At 46.3% G+C, this 15162-nt stretch overlaps 1 protein-coding gene across 1 annotated transcript in view; it reads right to left on the bottom strand.

Annotated features, from left to right (window-relative positions):
* DISC1 (DISC1 scaffold protein) overlaps positions 1 to 15162 on the bottom strand; it is a 193043-nt gene that overhangs the window by 116749 nt on the left and 61132 nt on the right. Inside the window, exon 8 of the mRNA XM_016196007.2 lies at positions 9210 to 9398. Coding sequence (XP_016051493.2) covers positions 9210 to 9398 — 189 coding nt within the window. The remainder of the gene's footprint in view (positions 1 to 9209; positions 9399 to 15162) is intronic.

Raw genomic sequence — 15162 nt, forward strand, 5'->3', positions numbered from 1 at the left:
GCCGTAACTCATGGCAATGCCAAAGAGGAAAACAAGATCTTTCTTACAAAATTAATCACCGAGGAAGCTGACAGCAGAAAAGCCGTCACAGTTAGCAGCGATGCGGTGAATTCCGCAAAACCTCACAAAACTGGCGTGTGAGCATCTTAGAACAGGACGCAGAATTAGCAACAGGTCTTGGGAAAAAATATCAAAAACGTATTTAAAGTTAACAAATATATATCCAGTTCAATTGCCATAGTTCAACTTTTTTCTTGTTTGTTGTAGTATGCTAAGTCCCTCTTCGCGGCCCTTCAACAGACAAGGATTTGAGTTTTAACAAAACAAAACAAAAAACTGTGATTATCATGAGGGTGACAGAACCACCCATGGAGTTAAATGACCCAGCTGGTATAATAAAATTGCAGAGAGTCAATCATCATGTCAGGCATCAAATATAAAGAGTGTACTTGGAAATTTCAGAAATGAACAAGGCCTCCCTTTTCAGAGCACTCAGCACCAGCGAGAGGCTCTTTGGTGGGCTTTTGTTTCAGTCCTGACGGTGAGAGCAGTGTTTAGGTGGGGCGGTGAGGTGAAGGAACAGGGGGAGAAGCTCAGGTTAGGACTCAAGTTCAGGAAGAACATAAAACAATGTAAAGGGTAAAACTCCAGAAAAAAAAAGATTCGAATCCTGGCTCTGACCCCCCAGGTCCATGTGACTTTGGACAAGGCGCTGATCATCTCTAAGCCTCGGCACCTTCACCTGTAAAAAGGAGGCAGTGCCAGGGCCACACAGTGTCTGGAGGGTTCGGGGACTAAAGGTATGGCCAGGCGCAGCCCAGGGTCTGGCTGGAGCAAGGCCTTAAGAACAAAGAAGACTGTGGTCAACATCTGTCGCTGGAGAGAAAGTGACAGCATGCAGGGATCGCTCCTTCCTTTCAAGGAACATATTCGATCCACCACAGCCATAGCTGACCTCCGCACACAGAGAGAGGACCAGCAAATGCGTGCTGAATATATACGATAAAGAACACAGGAAGACCTCTTAAGAGAACTCCTTTTTAAACCTACAAGGACCTATATAAAAAATAACATAAGAGCATTAAGTTCTACTAATTCCAGCTAAGTCCTAATTGTCGTAATAATAACAATACATTTTCAAATCATCACATAGTGTGGAAGTTGTTAGCTCCCACCCAGGAACACTCAGAAACGGGGGGGGGGGGGGGGGGAGGGTTTGCACAAAAGCCAGTGAGCTGGGGTGTGAAATGTTCTGCAACACGTGGTAAGGTCCATGCAACAAGCAATCCCCTCTCCCAGCCTCAGCACGTGGGCTGTCTCTAGGAATCACGGAGTCCCATTTACCGCCATTCCCAGCTCAGTCTTCAGGAGGGTGGGTATGAGTGTGTGTGTGTGTGTACGTGCGCGCACATGCTTGAGCATGCACACACACCGACGCTATCACAAGCCCAGAGTCCGGATGAAATGCAGAAAGACTAGGGCAGATACTGGTTGCCAAGAATGATCTACAACGCATTATGTCGGTCGGATACTTAAAAGTCATGTGTGTCCTCCCTCTTACATAGAATCAGGTTCCTGCCCCAAACTGGCATGTGAGAAACTGCCCACTGCAACCGGGTATAAGACCCAGTTCACGTCCTCGCCGCATTCCCGCCGCGGCCGATGTGGCTGGACCACAGCTAAGGCCAGCAGAGGAGGCAAACAGAGAAGGAAGTGACCTTAGCCAGGACCTCTAAAAATAATCACCTGGGCAAAAATAGGGAAGGAGATCAGAAGTAGTTGAGAGTGAGAAAAAAATGAACAAAGTGGATAGAATCATGGGAATTACAGGCCCGAAGGAACTAGGTAAATGGCGACTCAGCAGCCTCAGGGACTGTCTGATTAATTCTGGACCAGAAAGTCCTCACTGGGTGCCTGGCATATTGTGGGTGCCCAATAAATGCTTACTGAAATGATGAGTGGATGGATGGATGGATGGATGGATGGATGGATAAGAAACTTAGAGATCTGGTGTGTTACATGCAACAAGGAGAAGCGGAGAAACTTCAGTGACTCCCTAAAGACCATTCGTTCATCAAACTTCACACTGCGATGCCTGCGTATGCCAGGTGCTACGCAGATGAGCAAGCAACAGAACTGACGCTAAACGGGGGCTCCTACGTCCCTATGGTATAGCAGGCAGTTACGCAGCATGGGCAGGGTAGGAGTGATCAGCCAGGTACGTGGGTCAACAGGGAAGAAAGCCCTGGGTGCCTAGCAAAGGACGACTGTAAGGTGGGACTTTGCCCCCAGGGTGGCCTTTCCTCTCCTTGCATATCTCCGGTCATGCAGTTCAGACCCTCCTCTGACCCTTCCTCCCCTGGCATGTCATGTGGTTTAGAGCCCCTTAGAGGAGGAACAAGGGGTCCAGAGAATAGCCGCGAGTGACTCTCCTACAAGCACTTGCACGACGACTCCTTTAAGCATTAAGCCCTAAAGATAACAAGATCTGGGCTTCCCTTGTGTTTCCGCCCCAGGCCCAGGGAAGCAGCAAAGCCAGGTGGGGCAGTGCCATGGGTGACGTCAGGACCAGCTGCACTGACTAATGACCCTCCACACTAGCGCCGACCACTCAGTGGAGACCCTGAGAGGACACACCTGGAAAAGCTGGTGAATATTCTATTGAGATCCTCCCCTGAAACCTCCCCTAAAATCCCCACCTTTGCAAAGCAGATAAAAACTCTCAAGACAAAGGACTCAGCTGCTCATGCTCTCACGAGCTCCAGTTCTCTCTCTCTCTCTCCCTCTCTCTTTCACACACACACACCAGCCTCTTTCCTTCCCCTTCTTTCCTCAAGGCGCATAGCTTTGCTTTCTTTCTCCTAAGCTCCAAGGGCCCCTCTTTAGCCTCTGTAACCTGCTTCCTGGGTCCACGCAGCCCAGCTGGCTCACTTCTTCCACGACTCGCTCCTGCCTCTGTGACTTTCTAACAAACTTCTATGTGTATTTGAGTGCCCTGGCTCTGAGTTCCTTGTTAGCTGAACTCAAGGGCAGAGTTCTAACATCTGGTGCTGTTCGCTGCTAACAGTAACATAGGCTGTTGTGGAGACACCTCCCAAGAGAACTGTCACAATTATTTAATAAAAGGGGGACAGAGTTTATTGCAAATTTCAGGCTTAGAAATTCACAGGCAAAAAGTGGCTGAAGAGAGATAACCATACTAATAGTGATGCAAGGATACAATTGTAAAGAAGAAAAAAAGTATTTAACTGGGATCATAATAAAATAATAAATAAACTGATTAATAAATCAAAGGCAAATGCTGAGAGATGTGAAAGCTCAGCCCATGGTAAAACTTGACAAAAAAAGATTTTGAAATTTTTAAAAAGAAGTTTCCCTTCAAAAGTTTGTATTACGTATACTTTCAATATAAATAAGCAAAGATTTCCAATTTAGAAAGGCAGACGCCAATATTTCCCATATAACAATCTACACCTCCCACAAACAGAACCTACAGTGCTCATCTGGTTCTAAGACAAAGAGTCTGGTCCTTGGTCATCAAGAGCTCTGTCACCATCTGACCCAAAGAGAGCCACGCTGTCCACAATGCAGGTCGTCATCGAAGCCCAGAAGAAAGACGTGACATTGCTGAGTCTACAGAATAAGACCATGAGCCATCCCTCCAGGTTCTAAATCTCACCTTCGAATCATCTCAGATCACTGGAAGATTCCGTATTTAAACCTAATTAGCCTGAGCTCTTCCCAGTTCATGTCCATAGTGTGATACGTTAACATCATGCTCTTTAAACTTTGAGAAAACTTGGAATGACTCTTTTAAGAATCTGCTGAAAAAACGTATTTTTTGTGGGGAAAACGTACACACCCACGGACCTGACGTCTGTGTTTCGGTCTATCCACCATGAACCCTTTCTTTGAAGCCTCCCAGAGACGGCTGGTGACAGCCATGGGAAAAGCACATCTGCCTTTGTTGCAAATTTGTTCATGAGGACTTTCCACTGCACTCTCAAAAATTACCGTCCAAGAACTTAATACCACTATCAGAGGAGTACACAAGTGGGGTTCCTCCATAGCTAGTGGGGTTCCTGGGTGCCCCTGAAATGAGCACTTTCAGAAGCCCCCACGGGAGACTGAGGTGCGGTAGCAAGACTTTATTGCCTGGGGTTACACTCCTCAGTTCCCAATGTCCCGATTCCCTTAAGCCAGTCCTGAAAGAGGGGCAGCTGTGGGTTCAGCAGAGCCAAAAGCAAAGCCAGCGTCCAGGGCTTCCGTCCCATGTGGCAGCCAGGTCCAGTTCAGCATCAGTTAATTAAAGGCCATTAGTCCATTGCGTGGATCCCACATGGCCGTGAGCCACGTGGGTGCAGGGGAGTGCACCCCTGTAACAGGAGACGCAGGCGCGCAGGCGAGCTGGACAGGCAAGAGCCAAGAGAGGCAAAAGAGGGAGGGCCTCCCTTTGTCCAGAAGTTCGAATATTCAGGTTTCACACCCCTGCAGTGGCCACACCTATTCCGACCAATTACCTGTTTCCAGGTGTGACTGACCGACAGGTAGGCACCTTCCCAAGTCACTCAGACCTCACTGGACATGTGTCCAAGCTGCCTTTGTCCAGTCCCTGCCCCGTGGAGAGCGGGGAACAGTCCTGGAGAGGGTTAAATGCAGCCTTTTGGCAAAGCTGGATAAATGGCATGCCTATATTATCTAGTCTTCCCTTTACCCCTTTCCTATAAAATAATAACCAGATCGTTACAATGGTATCCATACCACTCCACGTTCCTGAAGTCCTGTGCTTTACCTTGCTTTCAAGGGGGCAGATGATGCTTCCACCGCCTTTTTGGCCTGACTTCTAGGAAGCTCATTACTACATCATGTTCTCAACCAACACGATTAACACCTGTCATTAGCACTTTCTCATTAGCCTCAACTTTCTTTTTTTAGTTAACTTTGTTGCGTCTCTATTATATATTTTTTTTTCCAGTTCTCCATTCCGTCCACCCACAAAAAAAGAAAAGGCATGCAGATTTTATATTCTCCTAGTCAAATTTTTCTTGGAAATCACGTTTAAATACGTCTGATAAATGTGGAAAGAGAATTACCACCTAGATATGCGAACTTGTAAAGCACAGACTCCCTAAACTGCAAGCCCCGTCTCACTAGGCGTGAGGTGACCACCTTTTTTAAAAAGTCTCCCCCGTGGAATTCAGAGCTAAACACACTCGTATCTCACTGGAGGACATCACACTTACTCTTATTAGCTATTTCAAGCTCAAAAATTATGAAGTCATCCAAAAATAAGAGCAGGATTGTGTCAGCATGGACATATGGCCTTTCTAGTCTAAAGCGAGAGGCAGGTACTGGTCCTGAACCATAATTTACAAGTTGACTCCTCTCCAACTCCGTCACTCCTGAGCTGCCCCTCTGCCTGCCGCTTCCTCCCCACTCACTGAAAAGCAAATGAGTTTAAGCTGGACACAGCCAGCCACCACTACCAGGGAAAAAAAACGAGACCCTGACATTTGATATCCGCACTGACAACCCCTAAACGTTTTTTAAGCATTTTCTGCTCTTTCCTGACAGCTCGTGGGGCCACAGCCCCAGAGGGTTTTTGAGAACATCTACAGTATTTTTCTAAGAGGGCAGCTGGCAGAAAGTGGGAAAATGCATTGACATGCTAATGACGTCCTATTTAAAATTCTAGCCCTGATTATTCTGTGATTAAATCTCTCCCCTTGACGTCTGCTTCCTTTATATCTGAGTTACAGTGAGAAATCAACAATATTAATAAAGTACAATACAGATTACCAACAAGCGATGGAAAAGCAGTCGTGTAAATCTCAGGGTTGTCTTTTTTTCTGAAAAGCACATGCAGCGAACTAAAAATGTTACTGACTTTTTTCATCCCACTCTCCCTTACAAAAAGGTTGGAATCCACAATAATTAAAGGTTAGCAGGTAATTTCCCTAAGGATCCAGGGGCTGGAAGATAGATTTAACTTTTCGTTCTATTTCACCGCACCTAAAATTGCTCAGAATTCAAAGGTGTCCTCCTGAAGTCTTGAGAACAGCTGGCAGGGACTAAAGCACATCCTTTCTCCCCTCTTCAGAGGGACGGGTGTCACTGTGGCAGGGTCAATGGATTCAGAGCGAATTCCTGTCTCTCTGTGCCCACGAGCACTTTGGCACAGTCAGTCCCTTTTCAACACACTGTTCTGTCTGCTGACATCTAAGTCTGAATATCTGCCTCGGACGACTCGAGCAACTTCCACAAAAGACCATCAGACTTATCACTGCTCTCATTAAATTAGAAAATTAATTTTTAAATTTTTTTAAAATCAAGATCCCAGCCCGGCCAGTGTGGTTCAATGGTTGAGCATCAACCCATGAACCAGTAGGTCACGGGTTCGATTCCATCAGGGCACATGCCCGGGTTGCGGGCTTGATCCCCAGTGGAGGGCACGCAGGAGGCAGCCGATCAATGTTTCTCTCTCATTGATGTTTCTATCTATTCCTCTCCCTTCCTCTCTCTCTCTAAAATCAATAAAAATAAAATAAAAAAGAAAGTTCAAACCCTTAGGAAAAAAAGAATATCCAAGGCGTGGGTCTGTAATGAAAAATAAAGGAATATCTGGCCCCAGGAAACAAACAAATATTGATGGTATGTTGGCTGTTTCTAAAGACACAGTGCTGGAGACCGCGATGACACAAATGAAACATAAGAACAGAGCTTTGACCTCAATGGACTTTCAATCCAGCCAGAGACTCAAGACCTATATATTGTCAGTGACCCGAAAGCAAGGTCCTCGGGGATAGATGAGTCGTTGCAGGTGCACTCCTGTCACTAAGGCCACCTCCTTTGCACCCGAGTTACACCACAAAATCCCCAGAGCGCGAATCACCCCTCTGCTATGGAAACAGGAGCCCTAGCAGGACTTGGACATCATGAAACTGTCAGCCGTCTTGGACCAAACGTTACATGTCGGGGGGCGCAGGTGAACAGAACAGAAGAGTCCGGGGCCCTGACCGTCCTGGAGCTGCTCGTCCAGCCCTGAACTGCCTTTTTCTCCTGAAAGCCGCACCCTGCAACCATTGCCGGGAGTCAAAATCGGTTTTCAAGCACGATACCCACAGCTCGTTTCTTAAACAGTCTTACTTTAAAATGTTTCAGCAAATATTAGAAAGAGCCAGCTCATGGCACACACGTGCACATGCATATATTCCTTTGCATTTGCTCTGCACTCAAACCCGAGCACAGAGCTCCCTCTGAATTTTTAACTCTCAAAACCCAACGAACGACAGCCTAGTCTGACTTCATTTCAACGGACAAAAGCTTTAACTTACTAAGGAATTCGTTACTCATTTATTTTCTTTGTCCCCCATACTCTCATCAACCCAAGATTATTAATGTGGTTCACCCGCAGCCAAGTCACATCAGATCGGTTAAAAACCAGCTTCAGGCTACAGCACGGGGGGAGGGCAGCTGATCCAGCAAATTCCAAGTACGAGACACAGGACGCCCTCGCCGCAGTAATGAGCCATCTGCAATTTAGAATCCAGGCTAACAATCTCTCGTTCCATTTGTTTATGTTTTATTCATCATTTTCAAAATACTCAGCGAAGTGACAACGCTGACACTCGGGAGGTACTGCACGGCTCCTTTTTTAAAGAGAGACTGATGGCTTTCAAGAGCTCAACTGTTCCGTGGAAACGCCGATGTACTGAATTTGTCCCAATTTGCCAACATCTTTATTCTCAGATATACTACACTCCCCATTTTGTGCCAAAAACTGTGTAGTGATGATATGAGACATTCCTTAGTTTTCATTGTTTACCCAATTTTTAAAAGTCGATAGCAAAAATTCATTTGAACTATACAGTGCTCATTCCTACAGTAGCTGAAACCACGCTGTTACATGTTGGGGAGCGCACTGTCCTCCCTCGGGGCGACAGTTATATACCAAGGCTCAGGTGTACAGTCTCCGTGACATACTTAGCTTGGGGGAAAAGTGGGGGGGGGGGAAGCAGCTCTGAGTTGAGCCAACTTAGGGGTGTCCATCGCCACAAAGACGTGGTAACAATGACCATCCGAGCTCTGTGACGAAACCTCTCCACGCGCCATTTAGTAAGCCTTCTCACAGTAAAATGACACACCCAATTTCCGCTGGCTTATTTCAAATCTAGCCACCTAATACCCCCAGTCCTTTCTTACTGCTTTTGAAATAAGCATAGTCTGTAAATATAGTCACTCTTAGTAGATGTGTCTTTCATAAACAGAATTTATGTAGGGACCATGATATGCTGTGTGTGATCTCTGCCCTCCAGAAACTTGGAGTTCCCAGGGCAAATGCAAGGGCGTGTACTCACTCACACACACACTCACACACACACCCTTTATAAGATGCCTAGTTTAACCTGAGCCACTATATCAGCCTATGGGATGGGAATTACTCTCTCATTTACTGGTAAAGGAATAGGTTCCAGCACCTAATATATTTTAAATCTGAATTTGCTTCTTATGATTGCATTCTGCATAATAGAAACTGAATCATCATAAATTCTTTACTTTTTTAAAGAAGTAAGTTTTTCACTTTATCAATTTGCACTAAACTGGCATCTTCTGAGACTATCCCTCGGGGAGCAAGCCTCAAGTTGACCTCAGTTACGCTTAACAACAAGCCTGGGGAAAGACCACGAGAATACTCTGACCCCGCCAACAGGCGGCTACTTTGGCCCTGGCAGCTCTGGCATCTCCTGCATCATTCCTGGGGCAAGAGACTCTCAGAAAGCGCACAGAGAAGGGCCACTTCCCAGTCTCTTCTCGGTTCCCTCTGAGTCAGCCTGCGTCCATCTGTGATTGTCAAGCCAGAAAACAGAGCCAGGAGCAAAAGGAAGACAACTGTGAAACAAGAGAAAGTTCTCAAGCCCCGTGCCAAGGGAGAGCTTGCTCTAAATAATTACAAGGCCGTTAGCAAATCCAGGGAGAGGAGCGGGAAGAGAGCAGAAAAAGAAAGAACATCACGTGTAATCGCAAAACAAAAGCTGCCAAGTAATTCTACCCCATTTGCCAAGGCTCCTGCCAAAAAAATCCTCCAGCAGAAGTGTGTGCTCCAGGCCGCACTTCAGGGACGTCCACGCGAAGCCCAGAATGACCTGCCTGGCCGCACAACACAATAAATCTCATAAATATTTCACCAGGCGACAGTTATGACTTCTCACCGTGGGCAGCCTTCCCGTGGTCCAGCTCCCTTCGCAGCCGGCTGTAATCTTCTTTCACACTCCCCAGCTTGGTGACGTCCCTGGAACTCAGCGCCGCCAGCCTGTCCAGGAGTCCCTCCAGCCCTTCCCTCTCCGATGTCAGCGCGCTGATCTCCTCTGCCAGCTCCTTGGCTGTACAGAAATGGTTTCCTGCAGCAATTGCGGAGAGAAAGAGGGAGAACAAACTTTAAGGCATCCCCACACGTGGAAGATTTAGCAACAGCCAACACGCACGAACACTGTGGGTTCAGGGGGACGACCTCTGCAGCTACATCCAACTGCACTGACAGGCCTCTGTGCAGGAAGCTGGGAAAACACTGACTGTCCACTTTAGGCTGGAACAACCACCAGTCTCTTTATCACTGTGTTCTTGTTATGTCTGTTTTAAGGGTTCCATTGGCCAATTCATGTCCTTGTGAAATATGATGACACAAAAATGTCCCAGTGAAACCCAGGGAAGCCACATGGAATCAGTACGTTCAAATATCCAAATGACAAAGAAGTGAATTTTTTTTTTAAAGAAGTGAAATATTATTATAAGGCAGAAAGGGACTAGGCCTTGCAGTCAGGCTAAACCTAAATTCAAATCCTGGTCCACGTTACTCTGAATGACAAACTGAATGACCTTGAGCAAAGAATGTATCATATGTAATTTCTGGGCAAACTTCCTATAAAATATGATTGCACCTGCTTCCTAAGTGGCTGCAAGAATAAACATGAAATTCTGTAAAGCGGCCCACAGAGCAAAATATATGACACACTGCATTTAGCAAAGTTGCAGGATACTAAGTCAATATACAAAATCAATTGTATTTCTAAATATCGGCAACAAACTATCTGTAGATGAATCAAAATCTCATGTGGGTCTTTTGTAGGAACTGACAAGCTTACTCTAAAATGTAAAGGAAAATGCAAACACCTAGTTAGACCTAGACAGTCCTTGAAAGGTGGAATAAAGTTAGAGGACATATGCTATTTGAATTCGAACTAACACTGAAGCCACAGCAAGTCAAGGCAGAATGGTGCTGGTATAGACAGACAAACAGGTGAGTGGGACAGAACGGACAGTCCAGAACAGGCCACACTCACACGGTCAGCTGATTTTCAACCGCAGTGCCAACGAAAGCCAATGAGCAAAAGAGAGTATTTCCAAAAGTGATACTGGAACGTGAGCTACCTGAATGGGGAAAATATTAACCTTGAGCCACACCTCAAACCATACACAACATTTAATTAGAGATGGATCACAGACCTACCTGCAGAAGCAAAAACTATAAAGCTTCTAGGAGAAAATACAGGAGAATACCTTTCTGACTTGGGAATAGGCAAAATTTTTGGATAGGACCCCAAAAACACTAACTGTAAAATAATGGATAAATGGAACTCATCAAAATTAAAACTCCTCTACTCATCAAAAAATACCATTAAGAAAATGAATAGATAAGCCACGGGCTGGGTGGAAACACCCACAATACGCATATCTGACAAAGGACTTGAATCCTACGACTCAATAATTAAGCACGAATGACCCTATTGGAAAATGGGCAAGTGACTACCAGGCACGTCCCACAGTGAGACACACAGGTGGCTGATAAGCACATGAAAGGGCGTTGTCGATCAGTGGCACCAGAAAAATGCAAATTAAAGCCTAGAGAGTCCACAAAACCTTTCAGACGGCTCAGGTTCCCTAGACTGGAACCCTCTACGTGGGGAGGCTGTGGGGCCCCCAGAGCCCTCAGTCTCAGTGGGAGCGTAAAATGGTGCAACCACGTGGCCAAGTGCTGCCAGTTTCTCATGAAGTTAAACATATGTCTGTGCTTTGATCCAGCAGTTCTACGTCCAGGCATTTACCCATGAGAAATGAAAACATGCAACGAAAAACTGCTCTCGAATGTTCACAGTGGCTCTACTCACGACAGCCCCAAACTGGAAACAGCCTCAAGGTCCAGCAAGATGGAAATGTACGAACAGTGGGACATGCACACGTGGAAGGCTGCTGGGCAAGGAAAAGGCACCAGCTCTTCAGATGCTGTCTCCAAAAAGAAAAGACACGGAAGAGCGCAGGCCACACGACTCCACTGATAAAGGTCTAGAAGAGGCAACACTAATCCACGGGGAAAGACATCAGAACAGAGCTGCTGGGAAGGGAGGGGGTGGGGGTAGGGGACCGGGAAGGGGCACGGGGGCGAGGTTTCTAGGGCAATAAAAATATCTTCATCGGGTTGCTGACACCATGGGCGTCAAACTTCACAGAACTAGGCACTCAAGATCTGTGCATTTCACCGAAGGTAAATCAGACCTCTATAGAAAAGGGAAAACACAGGGTGGGGCAAAAGTACACTTACAATTGTTCATATGGAAAATAATACAATAATTAATTAATAATAATATAAGAATAAACTCTGTGTTAACTGTAAACCCACTTTTGCCCCTCCCTGTATATTAGGAAAAATTTAAATATGGAAATTATATCATACATGAATAAGTACATCATATTAATGAATGCTCCATAGTAACAGTTATTATTATTGGAGGGCTCCACCGTGTTTCCTAGAAATTTATTATAACCGTAATCACACTAATAGCCACAAACCTTTTTTCCTCAAATCTCACCTCATCCCTGGGAGGGAGGTAATGCCTTATATTATCTATTCTAAGGCGCACTTTTTTTTAACATGTTAACATGTCTGATCCGGGGTTTCTTACATTCACTGTTAGCCAGGAGGTGGTCCGGATGAACTTATTACCTGACTGCTGTTCTTGGTGGCCTGGCTGACACCTGCAAACCCCTGGTGTTTCAATGTACAAATCAATGAAGGGCCCTTTCAGTCTGGGTGTTGCTGAAAACCTTCTGTTGGCACGGACTTGTAAGATCAGGAAAGCACAGCACTTAAACCTTGAAGAACAATGTCAGGGCCTGGGCAGAAAATCCTACAGAAAACAGCAGTTCATTCTCGGAGGGAAAATGTGGCATCGCCAGTAGCTTCACCAATACAAAGGGAGGGAACAAAATCAGGGACCTCGGCTGCTTTGAGTCGAAACGGGCTTTAGGACTCAGACTCTGAATAAGAAGGCATTTTAGAAAACTTTAACCCAGTCATTTTCTTTATATTTTCCTCTTTAAAGAGTAATATATGTGATTTTTTAAAGCCTAAATACATCTAAAAGAGCTATTTCAATAAGTAGAAAACAAAAAGTCTAAGCCACAGAAAGCACTGTGTCACTGCGTAACTGACAGGAGCTTTTCTTTCTTGGTAAGTATATAAAATAATGGGGGGGTGTTTCATGGTCAATGAAATACATGTGGTTATCTCTACAGTGGAGAAAACTGAAATCCGGAGAATTAACTATCTTGCTGAAGCTCACATAGTAATAAAACATGGGGAAGCTTCCACTCAAACATAACTCCTGAACCCACCCCTCTGAAGTACTAAACTGTGCTGTTCATTTCTTCAGTATTTTTATTATTTAATAGGCATATTTCCAGCTGACATAAATATGGGAGAGGCTACAGATGTTTTTCCACCTTAAAGGCGCTCTGCACACCCAGCACTTGGCACTTGTGTCACTGACACCCACCTATTCCTATTCCGTGATTAGGTAAATACCTTCCGAAACTCTTTCTTGTCTGTCATGTCGTGGGAAAACACAAAAAGGACGAGGCACAGCCCTGTCCCCAGCAGGTGACCATTCAATAAAGGTGATGAGATTATTATAAGAGGCAAACATGCCCCAGGAGAGCTCGTTGTTCCAGAGGGGAGATGGAGGCAGTTGCAGGAGGGAAGGAGGCAAGGTGTCCAGAAGAGAAATGGGAAACCTGGCTTAGAGAGCAAAGAGCATTGTCCCCAGCGCATAGCAGGAGACGTGTGACTGGGGTGGAGACCCAACGCCAGGAGGCCCCGATGCCAAGCTGGTGGGCGGGACCTATCAAGGAAAAGCGAAGTCCTGACTAGGAGAGTAGACTGGACTTCCACGAGCTCTGCGTTATAACCAGAAACACAACAGAAGCGTTTCTTGGATCTGTGATTTCTGTCCTGAACAACGACCAGGCCAGGGCTGCTGAGGGCTGAGCCCCCAGTGGGCTGTGCTCTCAGGGAGCCTGTGGGAGGACCAGCCCCCAGGTGGGACTGCCTCGGAACAGAGCAGACTGAGCATAGTGTCCCTTCTCAGTCCGGGCCCAGGAAGCCTCAGCCTTCCTGTTGGACCCCGCTTTCAAGCAAGAGGTTTACCAGACAGTGGGGTGGGCACCAGCTGTGCCCCTAACTGTGCCACCAGGCAAAATACACCACAGTGTGCCATCTCCTCCTGAGAACAGTTCAGGAGAAAAGACCTCTAAAAACCAATGGGAAGAGACCACACAGACAGCGAGCCCCTGCACAAGTTTGCTGGAAACATGTTCTCGGACCCACCCGAACTCAGCGAGAGCCCCAGAGACCAGGGCCCTCGACCAGACAGAAGCAATCATTGATTCAATCCTGGGTCCCTTCCGGAGCCTGAGGAGTATGGCTCAGGAAAATGCATCGTGATAGACCTGGAAGTGTCACACATACAGAAGTCAAATTCCCAAAAGGGCCATTAATATCAAAACGCGAGCCATCAAGAGGCTACACGCCCTCGGTTAGTATCTCATAGTTATTCTGGCCTCAGTTCCCAGCCCGCACGGCAAAGCTGGCCGATTGCTAAAACTGGCCAAGAGCTCGGCGATGAAAATTCAGAACAGTACAAACGCCGATTTCTGAATCTCCCATCAGCGACCCGGTGACCCCAATCTCTGTAACTCTAATGGGCCTGTTCCCGATGCCACCAGAGGACCGGTGCGGAGATGAATGTCCTGCCCTCGCCAGCACGCTGCACAGGTGCCTTCTCGGCAGCGAGGGGGGCACCCTTGGGTGTTCACATCTGTTTTTTTAAAGCACCTGTCAAAATATTTTATTCTACAAATAACACAATTAAAAACCTCCAGGCATAAGCTGAAGCTGAAGCTGAAGCTGATTTTACCCACTCTGTTTTTTCTACCTTTGTCCTCGGTGCGTCTGAGTTTAAATATTTACCCACACATGCACACACTTCATCGTATCTGGGGTCAGTTACTGAGGCCATTTTCTGAGAGTCGGACTTTATAGATGACAGGGCTCCTGTTACATGAATTGTCTCATTTAGTCTTCACAACAATCTAGGAAGAGATTTTCTAATGACTCTCCTTGGTTTCCAGTTGAAGAAACTATGATCACCCAAAAAGGGATCACCCGAAGGTCACAAAGTATTGGAGATCCCATGAGGTTACTGAACTTGAACTTGGTTCTTCCAACCTCGTGGTAGTGCTTACTCCACCAAATACAGCTCAATAAGTGATGTGGTCAGGTGGCCAGGAGTCACCCATAAAGGGAGGGCACAGCAGAACGCACAGACACTTAGGGACAAAACTACATTGTAATAAGGAGTATGGATGCCACCACAGCCCTTTTTCTACAGGTGCACTAGCCAGGAACCTTCAGCAGTAAGGACAGCTGGTCAAGGGGTTTCCCCCTGGCCAAATCTCCTACCACTCATTTTGGAAACGAAGTTCCAACACGGCACGGTGGCTTCTGTCCTGTTTGCTTTCACTCTCTGATCGCTTGGTCTGGGGACATCAGCTGCCATGTTGGGAGTGGCCCTGTGACATGGCCCATGTGGTGAGGAACAGAGACCTTCTGCCAACAGCCACTGAAGGAGCTCAGAAGCAGATTGCTCGGCCCCATCAAGCTTTCAGAGGATTCCAGGCAGAATACAAAAGTGCCCACTGCCTTCTGTGTTGCCTATAACAAAATGCAAGAAAAGAGAAGTGACTTAAAGAACACTCTGTTAAATATCAAGAAGCTAGGACTTGCTGAGTTTGAAAATAAAACTTTCTTTTCCCTTATCTCTGCAGGTAGCA

The sequence above is a fragment of the Miniopterus natalensis genome, chromosome 21 (genome assembly GCF_054644295.1).
Source record: "Miniopterus natalensis isolate mMinNat1 chromosome 21, mMinNat1.hap1, whole genome shotgun sequence".
Classification (NCBI taxonomy): domain Eukaryota; kingdom Metazoa; phylum Chordata; class Mammalia; order Chiroptera; family Miniopteridae; genus Miniopterus; species Miniopterus natalensis.